The sequence below is a fragment of the Schistocerca americana genome, chromosome 1 (genome assembly GCF_021461395.2).
Source record: "Schistocerca americana isolate TAMUIC-IGC-003095 chromosome 1, iqSchAmer2.1, whole genome shotgun sequence".
Taxonomy (NCBI): Eukaryota; Metazoa; Arthropoda; class Insecta; order Orthoptera; family Acrididae; genus Schistocerca; species Schistocerca americana.
Window position 1 is genome coordinate 188,946,664 of NC_060119.1, and position 19,495 is coordinate 188,966,158.

At 41.2% G+C, this 19,495-nt stretch overlaps 1 protein-coding gene across 1 annotated transcript in view; it reads left to right on the forward strand.

The window, feature by feature from the left end:
* The window catches only part of LOC124615931 (vegetative cell wall protein gp1-like), a 68,484-nt gene extending 53,323 nt beyond the window's left edge, over positions 1-15,161 (forward strand). The window contains exon 4 of the mRNA XM_047144157.1: positions 15,123-15,161. Within this exon, the coding sequence (XP_047000113.1) occupies positions 15,123-15,161 (39 nt within the window). The remainder of the gene's footprint in view (positions 1-15,122) is intronic.
* The last annotated feature ends 4,334 nt before the right edge of the window (positions 15,162-19,495 follow it).

Consider the following 19,495-nt stretch of genomic DNA (forward strand, 5'->3'; position numbering starts at 1 on the left):
TAGTTCAATGCTGCGGGCCGAGGCTAGATCGTAATCGGAGAACCGTACAACCACGCATATGACTCTGAATGCTGGAACAGACTTCCTAGAAGTGCTAAACACTCCACGTAAAAAATCCGGGTTTGTGTTCGACCATTAGCTCCACCAGTTGTCACTTCCAGTCTATAGACGGCTACCATACGGAACAGAACCGGTTCTTCTGAAATTCAGCTACTAATGACTCAAAGCAGTAAGTTCTTATGTGTTTAGCGGCTGGCTCTGTTTACACTGCGTATCATGGTCTTCAGAATGAACAGCTCCACTGACAGTGGTTATTATAAAGCACGTATTCTATTGTTCGATAGTAGGAGGCAATCATATTTTAGTATGCTACTGTTCTGACAGAGCATCAGCAGCATCATCAACTTCTAAAGGATATGCCTTTTCGCCATTACCACTCTCGTCTATTTTGTGCTATCCTCTTCATTTCTCGATATTCTGACATTTTGTTACGTCATTTAGGTGTAAGGGGCAATCAAAACGTTTCCGTTCAAAGGCCGTACAGTCCAGAATTAGTATTTCACTAAGGTAAAAATCGCTGCGAGCGTTGAGACAACCATTCCACCAACACACCAGGTTGAATATACTGAAACGTCCCCTTTGAATAATTATGAGTAACTGTGCTGGTAAACTTCTACGTTATTTGATTTTCGAACAGCTGAGCAAAACTCAAACATATTCAAACAGTTTTCTCTTTACTTATTCTGGTCATCACTAAACTGACACACAATATTTTTAGCGCAACGCAATCTGACTTTCAATAATCCTTACAAAAGAACAGCCCTGACTAAAAATAACCTATACCTTTCATGAATCACTTACCTCACAAAAATCTTCGTTACTCGAACTACTGCCAGCTAAATAAAAGATTCTAACTACTGAAGGCACTAACTACTGATAGGCATAGTTAGCAAATGAAAGATTTTGATAGAGAACAAACAATGTATTTAACTTAATAATGTTCAAAAATCATCATCATACACACACACACACACACACACACACATATATATATATATATATATATATATATATATATATATATATATATATATATATATATATATATGACATCCAGTCTTACAAATTTTCTTTTTCTGGCGGACACGCGTCCAGATCGTCCGCTCTCAAAACTCTGGCATGTCTCTCCCCACATCCACCACTGCTGGCGGCTCTCCTCCAACTGCGCAATAGAGTTGTGGCGATTCGTGCACGAGTCGTACATTTGAACGACTCTAAATAAAGAATCGTAAGAATCGAATTGTGATACGGGCGAATCGTCGTTCAAAAGAATCGTAAGAACGATTGCAAGTTTCCGAGTCGTGACTATTCCAAGTTCCAACGATTCATCGATTCTTAGTACGCTGTGCTTCGAAGGCAACTTCCGAATCATGCCGAGTCGTGCCGAATGATTACGACCGCCAGATGACAGTCAAGTAGAAGATGCGTGTGAGCAAAGGAAGCTCGGAACGAACAAACGAAGTTCGTGGGCCGTAATATTACTGTGAAAACCAAGCTGGCACTTGCGGTGGCTGACGGAAATGAGCGTAAAGGCATTTCCCTCTTATTATCGCTACCATCAGCCACCGCGCCGACGTCAGCTTAGTTTGGGTGAGTAATACACGAACTAGTGATGACAGAAACGATATACAGCGAGTACACGGCTCCCAATACACACGATTGAAAAAAAGAAATCCAAGTATGATGAATAAATACGTACCTCTTATTTGTTGCAGATGCAATGCAAAACACACACGCCTTCTTTACACGCGAGCAATAGCACTTGGATTATGTATTATATTTCGCGTATCTCGAAAATTCTGTTAGTTCCACCAGTGCTGGCAGTAAATGGCTGTCGCCCTGGACCAATATTACAGAGCCTATACAGGGTGTTACAAAAAGGTACGGCCAAACTTTCAGTAAACATTCCCCACACACAAAGAAAGAAAATATGTTATGTGGACATGTGTCCGGAAACGCTTACTTTCCATGTTAGAGCTCATTTTATTACTTCTCTTCAAATCACATTAATCGTGGAATGGAAACACACAGCAACAGAACGTAACAGCGTGACTTCAAATACTTTGTTACACGAAATGTTCAAAATGTCCTCCGCTAGCGAGGATACGTGCATCCACCCTCCGTCGCACGGAAACCCTGATGCGCTGATGCAGCCCTGGAGAATGGCGTATTGTATCACAGCCGTCCACAATACGAGCACGAAGAGTCTCTACATTTGGTACCGGGGTTGCGTAGACGAGAGCTTTCAAATGCCCCCATAAATGAAAGTCAAGAGGGTTGAGGTCAGGAGAGCGTGGAGGCCACGGAACTGGTCCGCCTCTACCAATCCGTCGGTCACCGAATCTGTTGTCGAGAAGCGTACGAACACTTCGACTGAAATGTGCAGGAGCTCCATCGTGCATGATCCACATGTTGTGTCGTACTTGTAAAGGCACATGTTCTAGCAGCACAGGTAGCGTATCCCGTATGAAATCGTGATAGCGTGCTCCATTGAGCGTAGGTGGAAGAACATGGGGCCCAATCGAGACATCACCGACAATGCCTGCCCAAACGTTCACAGAAAATCTGTGTCGATGACGTGATTGCAAAATTGTGTGCGGATTCTCGTCAGCCCACACATGTCGATTGTGAAAATTTACAATTTGATCACGTCAGAATGAAGCCTCATCCGTAAAGAGAACATTTGCACTGAAATGAGGATTGACACATTGACGGATGAACCGTTCGCAGAAGTGTACCCGTGGAGGCCAGTCAGCTGCTGATAGTGCCTGCACACGCTGTACATGGTACGGAAACAACTGGTTCTCCCGTAGCACTCTCCATACAGTGACGTGGTCAACGTTACCTTGTACAGCAGCAACTTCTCTGACGCTGACATTAGGGTTATCGTCAACTGCACGAAGAATTGCCTCGTCCATTGCAGGTGTCCTCGTCGTTCTAGGTCTTCCCCAGTCGCGAGTCATAGGCTGGAATGTTCCGTGCTCCCTAAGACGCCGATCGATTGCTTCGAACGTCTTCCTGTCGGGACACCTTCGTTCTGGAAATCTGTCTCGATACAAACGTACCGCGCCACGGCTATTGCCCCGTGCTAATCCGTACATCACATGGGCATCTGCCAACTCCGCATTTGTAAACATTGCACTGACTGCAAAACCACGTTCGTGATGAACACTAACCTGTTGATGCTACGTACTGATGTGCTTGATGCTAGTACTGTAGAGCAATGAGTCGCATGTCAACACAAGCACCGAAGTCAACATTACCTTCCTTCAATTGGGCCAACTGGCGGTGAATCGAGGAAGTACAGTACATACTGACGAAACTAAAATGAGCTCTAACATGGAAAGTAAGAGTTTCCGGACACATGTCCACATAACATATTTTCTTTATTTGTGTGTGAGGAATGTTTCCTGAAAGTTTGGCAGTACCTTTTTGTAACGCCCTGTATAGAGAGAATATAGGCTCTCTAACCAATACCTTTCTTGGCGGATCGCCGTGTAATACCTTCTTTAAACAAAAGCTTTTTAATTAATAATTTCAAGTTCGAGTTTTCGAATGTTATCGTGTTCAGATTCATATTAAATTTTAGTGAAGTAATGTCGCTGTATACGATTGAATCCTACTGTTTTGAAGTATGTCGTATTCTCACGTAAATACTAGTGACTGCGGCAAGTTCTCAGACAAATTAAAAGCAAAATACCTATGCTTTGTATTTAGAAGAAATGAAAGTGAAGCTAAATTTGCTGCGTGGGAGGGCTGTCAGTTGCGTTATGAATTACAAGGGTGATGTGGACTTGGAAATACATGTTAGCACATAAGAACATAGGATGATACGGGCCAAACCACGTCTGCCTCACTGCCAGATTTTGTTACAGTAAAACAGACGTCTGTAGTTAGATACGTTCAAGCCACACAACCAAACTGGCATACCACGTAATTTTGCACCACCTTTCGCACAAATCGACTCCTTTCCTGGCATACTGAAATAAAACAACACATGCAATCAAATCAAACGTGACCTTTCATCAATTAAGGCATTACACGTATAAATCGAGAATCACTTTTAACGTCATATGCATGTTTACTCATAAATAAACTATTTCTGGCGAATCTTATCATGACAGTTCGATTCTAACCCCATTGACAATTTCAGACATGCCCCGCCATCTGTGAGTAAGAATCGTGCCATCGCAGACTAGAATGAATCGTGAACGAATCGTAGGAATCGATTCGCAATGTGAGATTGAATCGTAGGAATCGAATCGGGAAAAGAATCGTGTTGCCCAACTCTACTGCGCAACGCTATGCGCTGTTCCCATCCAACTGCCCAAACCTACAATAGCAAATATTCCAACAATGCCAACCAGCCACAGACTGCACACAGCACAGTCAGTAATTTTCGTACAGAGCGCTACCTGGCGTTACCAACATAAAAACCTAAACAGCCTACTTACAATACCCGTCTGGTAAAACTACATCGCTCATCGTCAATATAGTTATCTATACTGATTTTGCAGCGCCATTACTTTTTAAAAAACGTATCACCTAAAGATGCATCTCTATTGATGCGAAACAGGTAGTGACTTTTTTATAAAAGTATTTTAACAGCCAGTGCGGAAGATTTTATTCAGCATGTGAAATATCACTCAGAGCTGCTCATCTTAATGTTACAAGTGGAACAGTTAGTCTGAGTTTTCAACAAAGATCAGCAATTGGTTCATCGTGATTGCAGGACTGCCAAAAGTTTGTTTACAAAACGTGACAACTCCCGGAGTTGGCCCCTAATAGAAGCAATTGCAGATTTGAATCTGCTCTCTACAAGCAGCAAGACAATTACTGTCTTCCATTTTAATTCCAATAGCTGCATCTATGCCTCAAGAAACCGAAATCGACAAACTCTGCATTTTCAATTTTTGAGCAGTGATCCGGTATCAAAAACAACTGCGGATTAAAATCTGCTCTCTGCCAGCAGCAAGGCCATTACTGTCTCTCATTTTAATTCTAATAGATGCATCTATGTCTCAAGAAACTGAAACCGACAAAATCTGCATTTTCAATTTTTGAGCAATTATCCCTTTTTAGTAATACGTGACTCAGTTTATTTTTTATCATCAGATGAACCATTTGCGAAACATGGTGCCGCCTGCTTCGAATGTATACCAAACGCCAATACAATGAAAAAATAACACAGAGATTTTGCAGCAGATTCCCTCTGTGCTACCACAGAAAGATTTAGCCAGTCATAGCTACAAGTTGACGCTGGCGCGCGTCCTGGTCTCGGTTGATGTGAAGTCATGTTTTGTTACTGTTAGGTAGGGGAGGGGGGCGGGAACAGTAACAATATATGTCTGCCCAAATATAAACTGTTGTCACTCCACAATAAAATATATAAAATGTTTTAATACAATTATAATAAAAACACAGGCCAACGATGGAGAAACGTTTTTGCTCAAAATACCTTATTCTTATGTTTTTAGGGTGAGAAAGTCAAATATGATACTTAAGAAAACGTTCCGATGATTGCTACTTTTGCAATGTTGATATTACTGGTCATAATTCAAAAAACAAGAAGGTAATACGCTACCCTAACCTTCTGTCCGCCATCCGACCATTAGGGCATAGTGTAGATTTGCCGGTTCCCGAACCACGAGATGATTTAAATTCTATTGCAACAGAAGTATTTCCTGATGTACAATGTGATTTAGATGAACCAGATGATGATGAATTCCATTGTAATACAGAAACTCTAGAGCCCAAATTGTTTGCACAGACCGAGCTTAACTATTTGGTTAGGAATCTGGGCTTAACGAAAGAAAAAGCTGAGTTGCTTGGCTCTAGATTAGAAGAAAAGAACTTATTGGCAGTTGGAACCAGCATATACATGTATAGAAAGAGAGAGCAGCGGTTTTCCAAGTTTTTTCAACAAGAAGGTGATTTAGTATACTGCCTAGACATTCCCGGTCTGCTGAATGAGTTTAGTATTGAATACAAAAAGGAAGACTAGAGGCTGGTTATTGATTTATCCAAAACTAGTTTAAGGGCTGTTTTATTACACAATGGTAACATGTATGCATCTATACCTGTTGGACATTCTGTACATATGAAAGAAAGCTATAAAACCTAGAAATAGCGGTAAATAAAATAGGCTGTTCTGCTCATGATTGGATGATATGTGGCAATCTAAAAGTAACATGCATGCTTATTGATTTATCCAAAACTAGTTTAAGGGCTGTTTTATTACACAATGGTAACATGTATGCATCTATACCTGTTGGACATTCTGTACATATGAAAGAAAGCTATAAAACCTAGAAATAGCGGTAAATAAAATAGGCTGTTCTGCTCATGATTGGATGATATGTGGCAATCTAAAAGTAACATGCATGCTTCTTGGTCAGCAAGGTGGCTTTACCAAATTTCCATGTTTCTTGTGTGAATAGGATAATAGGGCTAGGGGTCAACACTGGTGCAGAAAGAACTGGCCTGTGAGGGAATCTTTAAAACCTGGTGGGAAAAACATTCTACGCAAAAACCTTGTAGATCCAAAAAACGTACTCCTTAGGCCTAACGAAACTGTTTGTAAAGACTTTGCCTAAAGATGGAGCACGTGTTAAGTATCTCTGCCAAAAGTTTCCACACCTTTCAGAAGCTAAACTAAAAGAAGGCGTCTTTGTCGGACCTGACATTAGAAAATTGATGTTTGATGTCAACTTTGAATCCACAATGACCTTAAATGAGAAAGAAGTATGGGTATCATTCAAGCAAGTCGTTACAAAGTTCTTAGGACGTGAAAAAAAACCCGAATATGTTTCTATTATAGCTACAATGTTAAAGAAGTTTAAAACTTTAAGATGTTTAATGAGCCTGAAAGTTCACTTTTTGAACAGTCATCTTGATTACTTACCGGACAATATGGGAGATGTTAGTGAGGAGCAAGGAGAGCGGTTTCACCAGTACATTAAAGTGATGGAAAAACGCTACAAAGGCCGCTCTAACACCACCATGATGGGGGACTACTGTTGGTCACTTCACCGAGAAGTTCAGCAAGCGACTTATCGTAGATAAAGCTACACAAGAAGCTTCAAAGGAAAAAGAGAAAGAAAGCACAAACCAACTCCAGCTGATAAGTGAAACCTCTATTAACACTTATATCGTTTTAGGTAGCTTACTGTCAACACAAACCATGCTTATGTTGTAACAAAGCGTTTCGTTAGTTTCCCCGTTTACCGTATAGCATAAGATTTTTATACTATATAGTAAAAAGCACATTGCTCGAAAACTATGGGTGATACAAGAAAACTAAGGCTAGATTTGGATTCAGCTCATAAAAATCTATAAAGATCAGCTATCAAAGTAAAAAAAGTGTTAAAAAATTTCACTGGCCTGTGTAATTTGTTTGCATTAGTGTTTAGTACCTTACTTTGCAAAACAGTCAAAAAATTTTAATTCAGGGAAATACAGCAACTGAAAAGTATTCGTCGAGGAATTTGACAAGTACATGTGTCATACAATTCATTTAAGTGCTGTAACAGCAACAAGCCCACATAATTTTGGCAACACCGTACTTAACACAATACAAAATCGGTGTATACCATTATCGTTTGGCCTGTTAACACAGTACTGCAAAGAATGACTATGCGAAAGGAGAATGAGGGGAATACTATGTCTTTAAGTCAGTCCTATGAGTTCTTTCTTCGTGGAGGGTCATTCCCATTCTGTGTCGCTTTACTCAGCTTCCCTTGACTTACCTGTTCCACGTGTTGTTGGCAGCAGGTACTGTCGGCCTGTGAACGTGCGCCTCTTCCGACCAAGAATGTTTTCGACGGCGAGTCAGTTTGAAAGCTCATCTGCATGCACCATCTCTCACGTAAGCAGCTAAGAAGTATCCTGTTTTCAACTTTGATTCCTCGCCATTTTCGAGACTCTTAGTTTTCTTACTCTTTTATTCTCTGTAAGTTATCCAGTGATACAATAAGTTTACTGTTACCAGTCACATTTCATTTATTTCCACTGCCCGATGTTGCAGGCAGATGACACGGCAGGGAAAGTACACACTTAAAAGAAGTGTCACATTTTCCTACAGGAGATAGTACTGGTCAAAACTAGAAGAAAAGTTCCTATAATTATGTGTCCGAGAACCAATATTTGTGGAGATAAGGGCCAATCTGTCCTCTGATTCCCACCTGTTTTTTATGTAGAAGTAGACACAGTAGGCTGCACCGTATCTACACTCATGCTCATAAATTAAGGATAATTGCAGAATGTGGTACCACACAGCGTGACACTACACAAAACTGACGCTAATAGCATAGGCACATAGGGAACACACACGACACAGATCTGTAAGTTCACGGAATTGGTGAAAATTTGAGAAAACCGACCCGAAACACATCATCATTTAAGACTGATTATGCCTTTCAGCGTTCAGTCTGGAGCATAGCCCCCTTATAAAATTCCTCCATGATCCCCCATTCAGTGCTAACACTGGTGCCTCTTCTGATGTTAAACCTATTACTTCAAAATCATTCTTAACCGAATCCAGGTACCTTCTCTTTGGTGTGCCCCGACTCCTCCTACCCTCTACTGCTGAACCCATGAGTCTCTTGGGTAACCTTGCTTCTCCAATGCGTGTAACATGACCCCACCATCTAAGCCTGTTCGTCCTGACTGCTACATCTATAGAGTTCATTCCCAGTTTTTCTTTGATTTCCTCATTGTGAACACCCTTCTGCCATTGTTCCCATCTACTAGTACCTGCAATCATCCTAGCTACTTTCATATCCGTAACCTCAACCTTGTTGATAAGGTAACCTGAATCCACCCAGCTTTCGCTCCCATACAACAAAGTTGTTCGAAAGATTGAACGGTGCACAGATAACTTAGTCTTGGTACTGACTTCCTCCTTGCAGAAGAGAGTAGATCGTAGCTGAGCGCTCACTGCATTAGCTTCGCTACACCTCGCTTCCAGTTCTTTCACTATGTTGCCATCCTGTGAGAATATGCATCCTAAGTACTGGAAACCGTCCACCTGTTCTAACTTTGTTCCTCCTATTTGGCACTCAATCCGTTTATATTTCTTTCCCACTGACATTACTTTCGTTTTGGAGATGCTAATCTTCATTCCATAGTCCTTACATTTCTGATCTAGCTCTGAAATATTACTTTGCAAACTTTCAATCGAATCTGCCATCACAACTAAGTCATCCGCATATGCAAGACTGTTTATTTTGTGTTCACATATCTTGATCTCACCCAGCCAGTCTATTGTGTTCAACATATGATCCATAAATAATATGAACAACAGTGGAGACAGGTTGCAGCCTTGTCTTACCCCTGAAACTACTCTGAACCATGAACTCAATTTACCGTCAACTCTAACTGCTGCCTGACTATCCATGTAAAGTCCTTTAATTGCTTGCAAAAGTTTGCCTCCTATTCCATAATCTCGTAGAACAGACAATAACTTCCTCCTAGGAACCCGGTCATATGCCTTTTCTAGATATATAAAGCATAGATACAATTCCCTGTTCCACTCATAACACTTCTTCATAATTTGCCGTAAGCTAAAGATCTGGTCCTGATAACCTCTAAGAGGCCTAAACCCACACTGATTTTCATCCAATTGGTCCTCAACTAATACTCGCACTTTCCTTTCGACAATACCTGAGAAGATTTTACCCACAACGCTGATTAAAGAGATACCTCTGTAGTTGTTACAATCTTTTCTGTTTCCATGTTTAAAGATTGGTGTGATTACTGCTTTTGTCCAGTCTGATGGAACCTGTCCCGTCTCCCAGGCCATTTCAATTATCCTGTGTAGCCATTTAAGACCTAACATTCTACTGTATTTGGTGAGTTCCGACTTAATTTCATCCACCCCAGCTGCTTTATTGCACTGCAATCTATTGACCATTTTCTCCTCTTCCTCAAATGTGATCCTATTTCCATCATCATTCCTATCCCATTCTACCTCGAAATCTGAAACATTGCTGATCGTATTTTCACCTACATTGAGCAACTCTTCAAAATATTCCCTCCATCTGCCCAAAGCATCCACAGGAGTCACCAGCAGTTTTCCTGACCTGTCCAAAATACTTGTCATTTCCTTCTTACTTCCCTTTCGAAGCCTGCTACTCCAGAATGGTTTTCCAGCAGCTTGACCCATAGTCTCCAACCTGTTTCCAAAGTCTTCCCAAGATTTCTTCTTGGATGCTGCAATTACCTGTTTGGCTTTGTTTCTTTCTTCAACATAACTTTCTCTGTCTACCTGAGTGCTAGTATGTAGCCATTTTTGATACGCCTTCTTTTTCCTTTTACAGGCTGGCTTGACTGTGTCATTCCACCCGAAACACATATGCTACAAAACGCCACTGTTTCCTGCGCATGTACTCCGACATCAGTATACGATATGATCACCATGCACACGTACACAGGCCGCACAACTGGTTGGCATACTCTGGATCAGGTGGTCGAGCAGCTGCTGGGGTATAGCCTCCCATTCCTACACAAGTGCCTGTCGGCGCTCCTGAAGTGTCGTAGGGCTTTGAAGACGTGCAGCGATACGTCGACCGAGAGCATCCCAGACGTCCTCGATGGGGTTTAATTCTGGAGAACAGGTAGGCCACTCCATTAGCCTGATATCTTCTGTTTCAAGGTACTCCAACACGGTGGCTGCTCGGTGGGGCCGTGCGTTATCATCCATCAGGAGGACGGTGGGACCCACTGCACCTCTGAAAAGGCGAACATATTGGTGCAAAATGACGTCCTAATACACCTGACCTGTTACAGTTCCTGCGTCAAAGATGTACAGGGATGTACGTACACCAATCATAATCCCACCCCACACCATCAAACCACGACCTCCATACAGGTCCCTTTCAAGGACATTAAGGAGTTGGTATCTGGTTCCTGAATCACGCGAGAAGAAAACCCGGCGAGAATCACTGTTCAGACTATACCTGGACTCGCCCGTGAACATAACCTGGGACTACTGTTCCAATGACCTGGTACTGTGTTCTTGACACCAGGCTTTACGGGCTGTGGAATGCACCTTGCAGGTCTCCAGGCGAATAAACCGTCTCTGTTCAGTCGCCTGTAGACTGTGTGTCTGGAGACAACTGTTCCAGTGGCTGTGGTAAGGTCCCGAGCAAGGCTATCTGCAGTACTCCGTGGCCGTCTGCGGGCACTGATGGTGAGATATCGGTCTTCTTGTGGTGTTGTACACTGTGAACGTCCCGTACTGTAGCGCCTGGACACGTTTCCTGTGTGCTGGAGTCGTTACCATGATCTTGAGATCATACTTTGTGGCACACAGGGGGCCGGTGCTACAACCTGCTGTGTTTAACCAGCCTCCAGTCGTCCTAGTATTCTACCCCTCATAACGTCATTTGTTCTCTGAGCCATTTTCAACACACAGTCACCATTAGCACGTCTGAAAACGTCTGCACACTTACTCGCTGCACCGCACTCTGGTATGCACCAACACACCTCTGCGTGTGTGGACTGCTGCCAGCGCCACCGTGCGACGACCGCAGGTCGAATGCACCACATAGTCATACCCCGAGGTGATTTAAACCCGCAATCCGCCCACCAGAGCGTTGTTTCACCATGTATCAACATTATCCTTAATTTATGAGCATGAGTGTAGTTACTATGCATCTGACACGTCCCTCGGCCCTTCTTCACGGTGAATCATTGGCACCTATGCTCATGAGCACAACAGGTGTTTCAAAATTGACATTGGGGGTTTAAGGCTTTCTAGCACTTATTACATTCGATTTTCAATTGTAAATAATAAATCAAATGAAAGAGCAACTCAAACAGATCTTCTTATAGGTGTTCCATGTGAGCACTATTCGTCAAATAGCACACATCCAGTCGATACGCCAGTTCTTCCCAAACGCTCATGTGTGTGTGTGTGGAAGAATTGTTCCTACAACATTTTCGTAAGTCGGGTAGATCAGTTGGTAGCGGAGGCACATACACATGATGCTTTATGATCCCCCAAAGGTAAAAATCACACAGTGTCAGATAGGGTGAACGAAGAGTCCATGCGAATCTGTCATCTGTCCCCTTGCGGCCAATCCAGATGGTCAGGTATAAAGTCCTTTAACAAGTCGCACACTGAGTTACGCCAATGAGACGTTCCGCCATCTTCCTGCCAAATAAAATTCTGTCGTTCAGCTTCTTCAGATTGAGAAACGTGCCATACTTCTAGCGCACCAAGATAAGAAACAGAAGTTACTGTTACTTCACTGAAAAGGAGAGGCCCATTAACTTTAAGCCGGGATATGGCACAGAAAACATTCAATTTAGAGGAGTCTCGTTGCAGCTGCACCACCTCGTGGGGTATTGATGACCTCTACATACGCACATTTCCAGTTAAGTGAAATGTCATCACCGAAGAAGACTCGATCCAGAAAATATTCATCATCATGCAGCAACATTTCGTTGGCAATGTTGGCATGCAAACCACAGTTCGAATGCTTTTGATCTTGTAACGCGTGCAAACGTCTCCTTAAAAGTCATTCGAATTGTGAACTCACGATGACTCTTCTAAACTGATTTCTTGGGGCTACATGTGAAAGGCTCTCTCACTGGTTCAACACGTTCTTCAGTCACTGTTGGTCGTCTTATACACTTCTCTTTCCAAAGACTGCTGGTGTCTTCAAACTGATGACACCACCTACGGATACTATTGTCACTTGGAAAATAACCATGAAAGTTAATACGAAATTTACGTTACACTGTAACAACAGATTCAGGCCTTGCAAACTGTAAAACACAAAAAGCTCCCTGTTCACTAGTCATCTTTGCTACTAGCGCTTTCCATCGAAAGACACAGAAAACAGTACATGCATTTGCACATTGGTATACAAAAAAAAACGTTTGCGTTGTTCTTTCATTTGATATATTGTTTATAATCGTAAGTTTACTGTAAAAATGTTGCAAACCTTTAAAACCCTGACATTCATTTTGGAACAGCAAGTGTTTTAGTAATTTACTATGCCATCTCTCGTGATTCCTGCCTCATTTGTAAATAAAACTGGAGCGCCACGGAATAATAGGCTTGCGTAGTTCAGTAAAATTTTGAAGCCTTCCCCTGGTAGTGTAAGAGGCAAGCAAAACAGATAAGGACACAAGAATGCGGTACAATGCCGACAAGGAAAGTCCGTTGATTTCGCATGTAATATGGCTGCAAGATAAAATTAAGTACTACATACTGTGGTTGTCCAAATTGTCATTGCAACAGAGTGACATCATAGGGAGAGAGGGATGCTGTCGCTGTGACGACTACACAGAATGCTGTAAGAAAGCGTAAGTCAGATGCAAGATTAACTATTTAGTACCCTGACTGCATAAAGCCATGTAGACTCAACAACAGTGCACACAGGATCATCGAGATTGGACCTTAGATCAATAGAAACATGATTGGATTAATCACGTTCCTTGTTACACCATGTTGATGATTTTATCCAAATATGTCGTCATGCAGCTTGGTCAAAACATGCACCTTGCCATGGATGCAGGCTGGTATGGGCAAACTATGTTAGGAAGGACATTCACCTGTGTTTCCATGGGAGCTGTGGCATTAATCGAAGGCACTACAACAACTGTGAACTATATGAACATTTTATAGGTCAACAGCATCCCTCTGCTGCCTTCACTATTTCATCTCTCAAAGCTACCCATTCTTCGTCTACTGTATTTCTTTCCCCCCGTTCTCATCAATAGTTCCCTAATGCTCTCTCCGAAACTCTCTACAGCCTCTGGTTCTTTCAGTTTATCCAGGTCTCATCTCCTTGAATTCCCACCTTTTTGCAGTTTCTTCAGTTTTAATCTACATTCCATAACCAATAGATGTGGTCAGAGTAGACATCTGCCCCTGGAAACGACTTACAATTTAAAATCTGGTTTAGAAATCTCTGTCTTACCATTAAATAGTCTATCTGAAATCTTCCAATGCCTTCAGGCCTCTTCTATGATTCTTGAACCAAGTGTCAGCTATGATTAAGTTATGCTCTGTGCAAAATTCTACCAGGCGGTTTCCTCTTTCATTCCTTACCCTCATCCCATATTCACCCACTACTTTTCCTTCTCTTCCTTTTCCTACTATCGAATTGCAGTCCCCCATGACTATTAAGTTTTCGTCTTCCTGCACTATCTGAATAATTTCTTTTATCGGATCATACATTTCTTCAATCTCTTCCTCTTCGGAGCTAGTTGGCATATAAACTTGTACTACTATGGTCTTCGTGTCTATCTTGGCTACAATGATGTGTTCACTATGCTCTTCGTAGTAGCTTACCCGCACTCCTATGTTTTATTCATTATTAAACCTATTCCTGCATTACCCCTATTTGATTTTGTATTTATAATCATGTATTCACCTGACCAGAAGTTTTGTTGCTCCTGCCACTGAACTTTAATAATTGTCACTACATCTAATTTTAACCTACCCATTTCCCTTTTTATATTTTATAACCTTCCTGCCCAATTAAGGGATCTGACATTCCACGCTTCGATCCGTAGAACGCCAGTTTTGTTTCTCCTGATAACGACGTCCTCCTGAGTAGTCCTCGCCTTGAGATCCGAATGAAGGACTATTTTACCTCCGGACTATTTTACTATTTTACACTCGTTGTTATCAGTGATGGGCGTGGTTTTAAGGAATTACTATTCTCACAAATCCGTCTGTTACGTACACAGCGTCTAAGACTCGGGCTGGCCCTCTATGCGAGTAGATTACGGTTTCCCACATTTTGTCACAAGTCTGTCGACAGTGAAACAGGGTTGCCTTTACACGGCAGGGTTCACTGTCTTTAACTTCTTTGTGAGGTTGCGAGTTCAACGACATTACTCAAAGAAGAACGAGCACCAGTTCCCGAAAAGATGATGACCAAATCTCTGTACATCTCATGCAATTGTTCGGCGAGTCACAGAAGCAGACATTATTAATATCAGTAGTCATGTTTCTGGCTCCACAAAATGCAAGTGTCTGTCAGTACTATGATCGGTGCTTGGTATGAATTTATTTATTTATTTATACTTCACAATTACAGACTGTTACCTGCGAAGCCAACACATCTCATACAGCTTGAATATAAAACGTGTGTGCATTAGTTGTGTAGAACTGGTACTTACAAACTTTATGAAAAAATGCTAACACTACTAAAAATATCTAATACTACAGCAAAAAAGGAGAAAACTACTTCCCACCACTGCAAAACTGCTATAAAGACTTTAACCATTTGCCCAAATACTAACAGTACTGTTCGTACTAGAGGTTCTACGAGCTAAAATTGACACACTGCTGTTTTTGCTCATTTATTAGGGTACATCTAAACTATAGTCTGTTTTTTACGCTACTGGATATGCCCTCAAATTGCCCAGGTCAACAGCCATTATGTGCTGGGTCCCTTGCGGATAGTGCGGCGTGTCAGCAGCGTTTCCATTGTAATAATCGATTCCATGAGTCATTGTAACCATATTTCCGTAATCATTTGACAAATGCGATGGAAAGCCTTGAATCGTTTCATTCCTCCGTTACCCTCTCCACACCTGCAGAGAGTTTTGTATTGTCAGCAGGACAGCATCCTGATGTGAAGTTGTCCTTGTCCTTCCAGGATACTGCTCCTGCAGTATCGTCCAGAATGTGCCAGTACTGAAACGTTCCTGTGGGCTGCTCTGCGATCCAGCGTCCTTAATACCTGATGACTACTACGCTTTGCCGTAATCTTACGAGTGTTCTGGAGTGGCCACACTGCGGCAGGCGCGACTCTCATCAATCTGTTTTTAGATATTGCTGACCAGTCATGTAATGCATCAGTTCGCTTAAGTGGCGGAGAAAACTCATATTCAGTCTCTCTGCCGCTAGGGAAAAGTCCTCTATTCTCTTGTCTGTGGCTGAACTGTCCCCACATTCATTTTACATCAGTTGTAATAGCAATCTGGTATCAGTTTTCCTACTGGCCTCAGTTCAAAGTATCCTTCGAATTTCTGTTTGACTGCCTTTCTTTACTCAAATGGCCATATTCCTAGAATTACTGACAACACATGATTCGGAATCGTACAACGAGTGCCCACAAATCTCAGCAGCACTTCTCGTTAACTTCGCGTCTCCTACAACTGAGACTAATACACACAGCCTGAGAATACAAGCCAAATATCGAGAAGCGTAAGAGGAAATAAAATGAAACTTCTTGGGGTGGATGGTACGTGATGTTATCCTGGTGATTACAATATCGAGTCAAATTTACTACGAACTTCGCAATATAAGTTCACTTATCAGTGTAACGTTGAAACGTCCCTGTAGAAAAATTATTGAATTACTGTGCTGGTAAACCCCTTACGTTATTTGATTTTCAAACAGCTGAGCAGAACCGAATGTACTCAGACATTTCGCTCTTTACTTATTCTGATCAACACTAAACTGACACACAATATTTTTAGCGCAACGCAATCTGGCTTTCAAAAATCCCTACAAAAGAATGGCCCTGACTAACAATAACCTATACCTTTCATGAATCACTTACCTCACAAAAATCTTCGTTACTCGAACTACTGCAATACTGCGAGCGCCACTACTTCCAGCTAAATAAAAGATTCTAACTACTGAAGGGACTAACTACTGATAGGCATAGTTAGCAAATGAAAGATTTTGATAAAGAACAAACAATGTATTTACCTTAATAGTGATCAAAAGTCATAATATATATATCAGTTCATGACATCCAGTCTTACAAACTTGCTGTCTCTGATGGACATACGTCCAGATCATCCGCTCTCAAAACTCTGCCATCTCTCTCCCCATATCCACCACTGTTGGCGGCTCACCTCAAACAGCGCAACGCTATGCGCTGTTAACAGCCAACTGCCCAACACTACAACAGCAAATTCCAACAACGCAAACCAGCCACAGACTGCACGCAGCACAGCCAGTGATTTTCGTACAGAGCGCTACATGGCGTTACCAACATAAAACCTAAATAGCCTACTTACATAGCCCCCATGCTCCCCACAAAAAAATTTACAAATTGTTTTGGGCAGTGGCCAATACAGATTTGAAAAAATTTTTTCATAATAACAATAACAAATAAATCAAATGCACACACTTATTGATACAATGTTGGTCAAAAGCTAAAATTTTCTCACAGTCCATAAAGACAGTCCTGATCATTCATCACAGTAAAATTGAGGTGTTTTTTTTTTTCTCAAAGTCTGAGCAGTAAAGGAAAATGCACACGGAAGTAGTGAATTTCCATGCAGTCTTGAAGAAGTAGTGTTGTCCTTCCAACGGGAAGACGGTGCTGACTCTTGACATGCAGACAGGTAATGGGCCACAACAGAGCAAACCCACGGTAGAGTCAGTCGAAGTTTTGAAGAATATTGGTAGGTAGGTCATCACAGAGCAGACCCACTGTAGTCCTGGTAGAGATTATGGTATTGCTGGGCCACCAGAGGTGCAGACCCACTTCAGTCCTTGTAGAGACTGCCAGCAGCCACCTGTTGCGACTGTGCAGGTGCACAATCACCATCGAAGAGTCTTGCGGACAATATAGCAAGTCCATAAACCACTTGTGCACTCACAAAGTTTTTGGAATTGTCCTTAGAACCAGCAATGCTGTTAACCAGTCCCTTGCTGAATTATTAACACACATCCAAACACTAACAGTCCTCTTTTTTTCACATATTGTACATATGCTATGACCAACAGAAAAGTGTGCAGCGAAATGAATGCTTACAAATTACTTAATTTGATGAACTAGTGTCAATTACAATATTATAACATGAGAACATAATAACAAAGGTACAAAATACATCATTAAAGAACATAACAATACAGATAACATTTGTAGTAATACGGACTTTACAAAAGAATCGAAATAACATATACATCAGTGTTACAGGAATTATGACGTAAGTAAATACATAAAAGGTCAGAATAACTTTCGAAACATCAACTTCACACGTGAGCATAAAAACAAAACAGAATAAATAATGTCTAAACATCTTTACAAAGTAAATAACATATTACAAATGCAAATTATATTTGAGGATAACAGTATTCCTCATCATAGTGAATGTAACTGAGTATTAGAAAAATTCTACAACATAAGTCTTATCAGATAAACACATAAAGACAGGAAGAACACAAATACACAAGGTACACAGACACATAGTGGAATGACACAAAAGGACAGGTCAGGGTTTGTTTTCAGTGTGACATTTGGTACTGCAGTCCAACCCAAAACTTCGTTTCATAGATGTTTCCTCTTATATCACTTTTTTTATACCTTGTCAATGCATTTCTTCCAATTCATCACAACTCATTCTCTTATATAGCCTACCCCCTCTTCAGCTAACTTAAATCTACTGAACTCAGATATATATACTATGGAACGAGGCAATGCAGCAGCACAAAACAATTAACACAAACAGCAATGACAAAAAAATGCTAATTGACAAAGCAAGCAGCAATATATGTAAACTAGCAAAGCAAATGCAACATTACAACTAATACGAGCCAATGTGCAGCAACAAGAAAAATAAATCAGTAGTAAAACTGGCTTAACAGAGTAATACAAAGTGAAATTTAGTAGCACTATGCCCGGCAAACAGCAGCAGCAAATGCAATAACTTATAGCTAAACATGACAAACCCACAAGCAGAAAAAATAGTACACTAAAGACAACAATATAGATAATGGAAATGTCTATTCACATCTTAATGTCTATGTCATTAAAGTGGTGCACCACAACTTATTCTACAAAAGAAATTAACAAGTACTTGAAAAGAAAATTATGGTTCAAATGGCTCTGAGCACTATGGGACTCAACATCTATGGTCATCCGTCCCCTAGAACTTAGAACTACTTAAACCTAACTAACCTAAGGACAGCACACAACACCTAGTCATCACGAGGCAGAGAAAATCCCTGACCCCACCAGGAATCGAACCTGGGAACCTGGGCGTGGACAGCGAGAACGCTACCGCACGACCACGAGCTGCGGACAAGAAAATTATGTATGCAGTTACTGTTACCAGCCCCTTCTTATTGGTCTTTCGTTTCCAAGTGTTCCTTTCTCGAAGAATGTGGATCTTAAAATTATTATTTAATAGATCTGCTGACAGAAAGTGTTCATATTAGCAAATGCATTTAATTTTATTTTATAAAACCAATGTTGCAACACAGCTGGAAACCAGATATCAAATGAAATAAGCAACTATGTAAAGCAAAGCATAAAAATTCCACTCAATAGTCATGTGGCATTTCATAAGTTAGTAGAATTTCTCCCAACTCTCGTAGAAAGGCACTTGTCATAATCAGGTGCGCAGATGTAAGAATATTTCCCATCAATTCATAAGCATTTCAGTAAGTAGAACAAAGTACGATATGTTTCCAAGTAATGAGCGTGTCGTATTTGCGATGCTT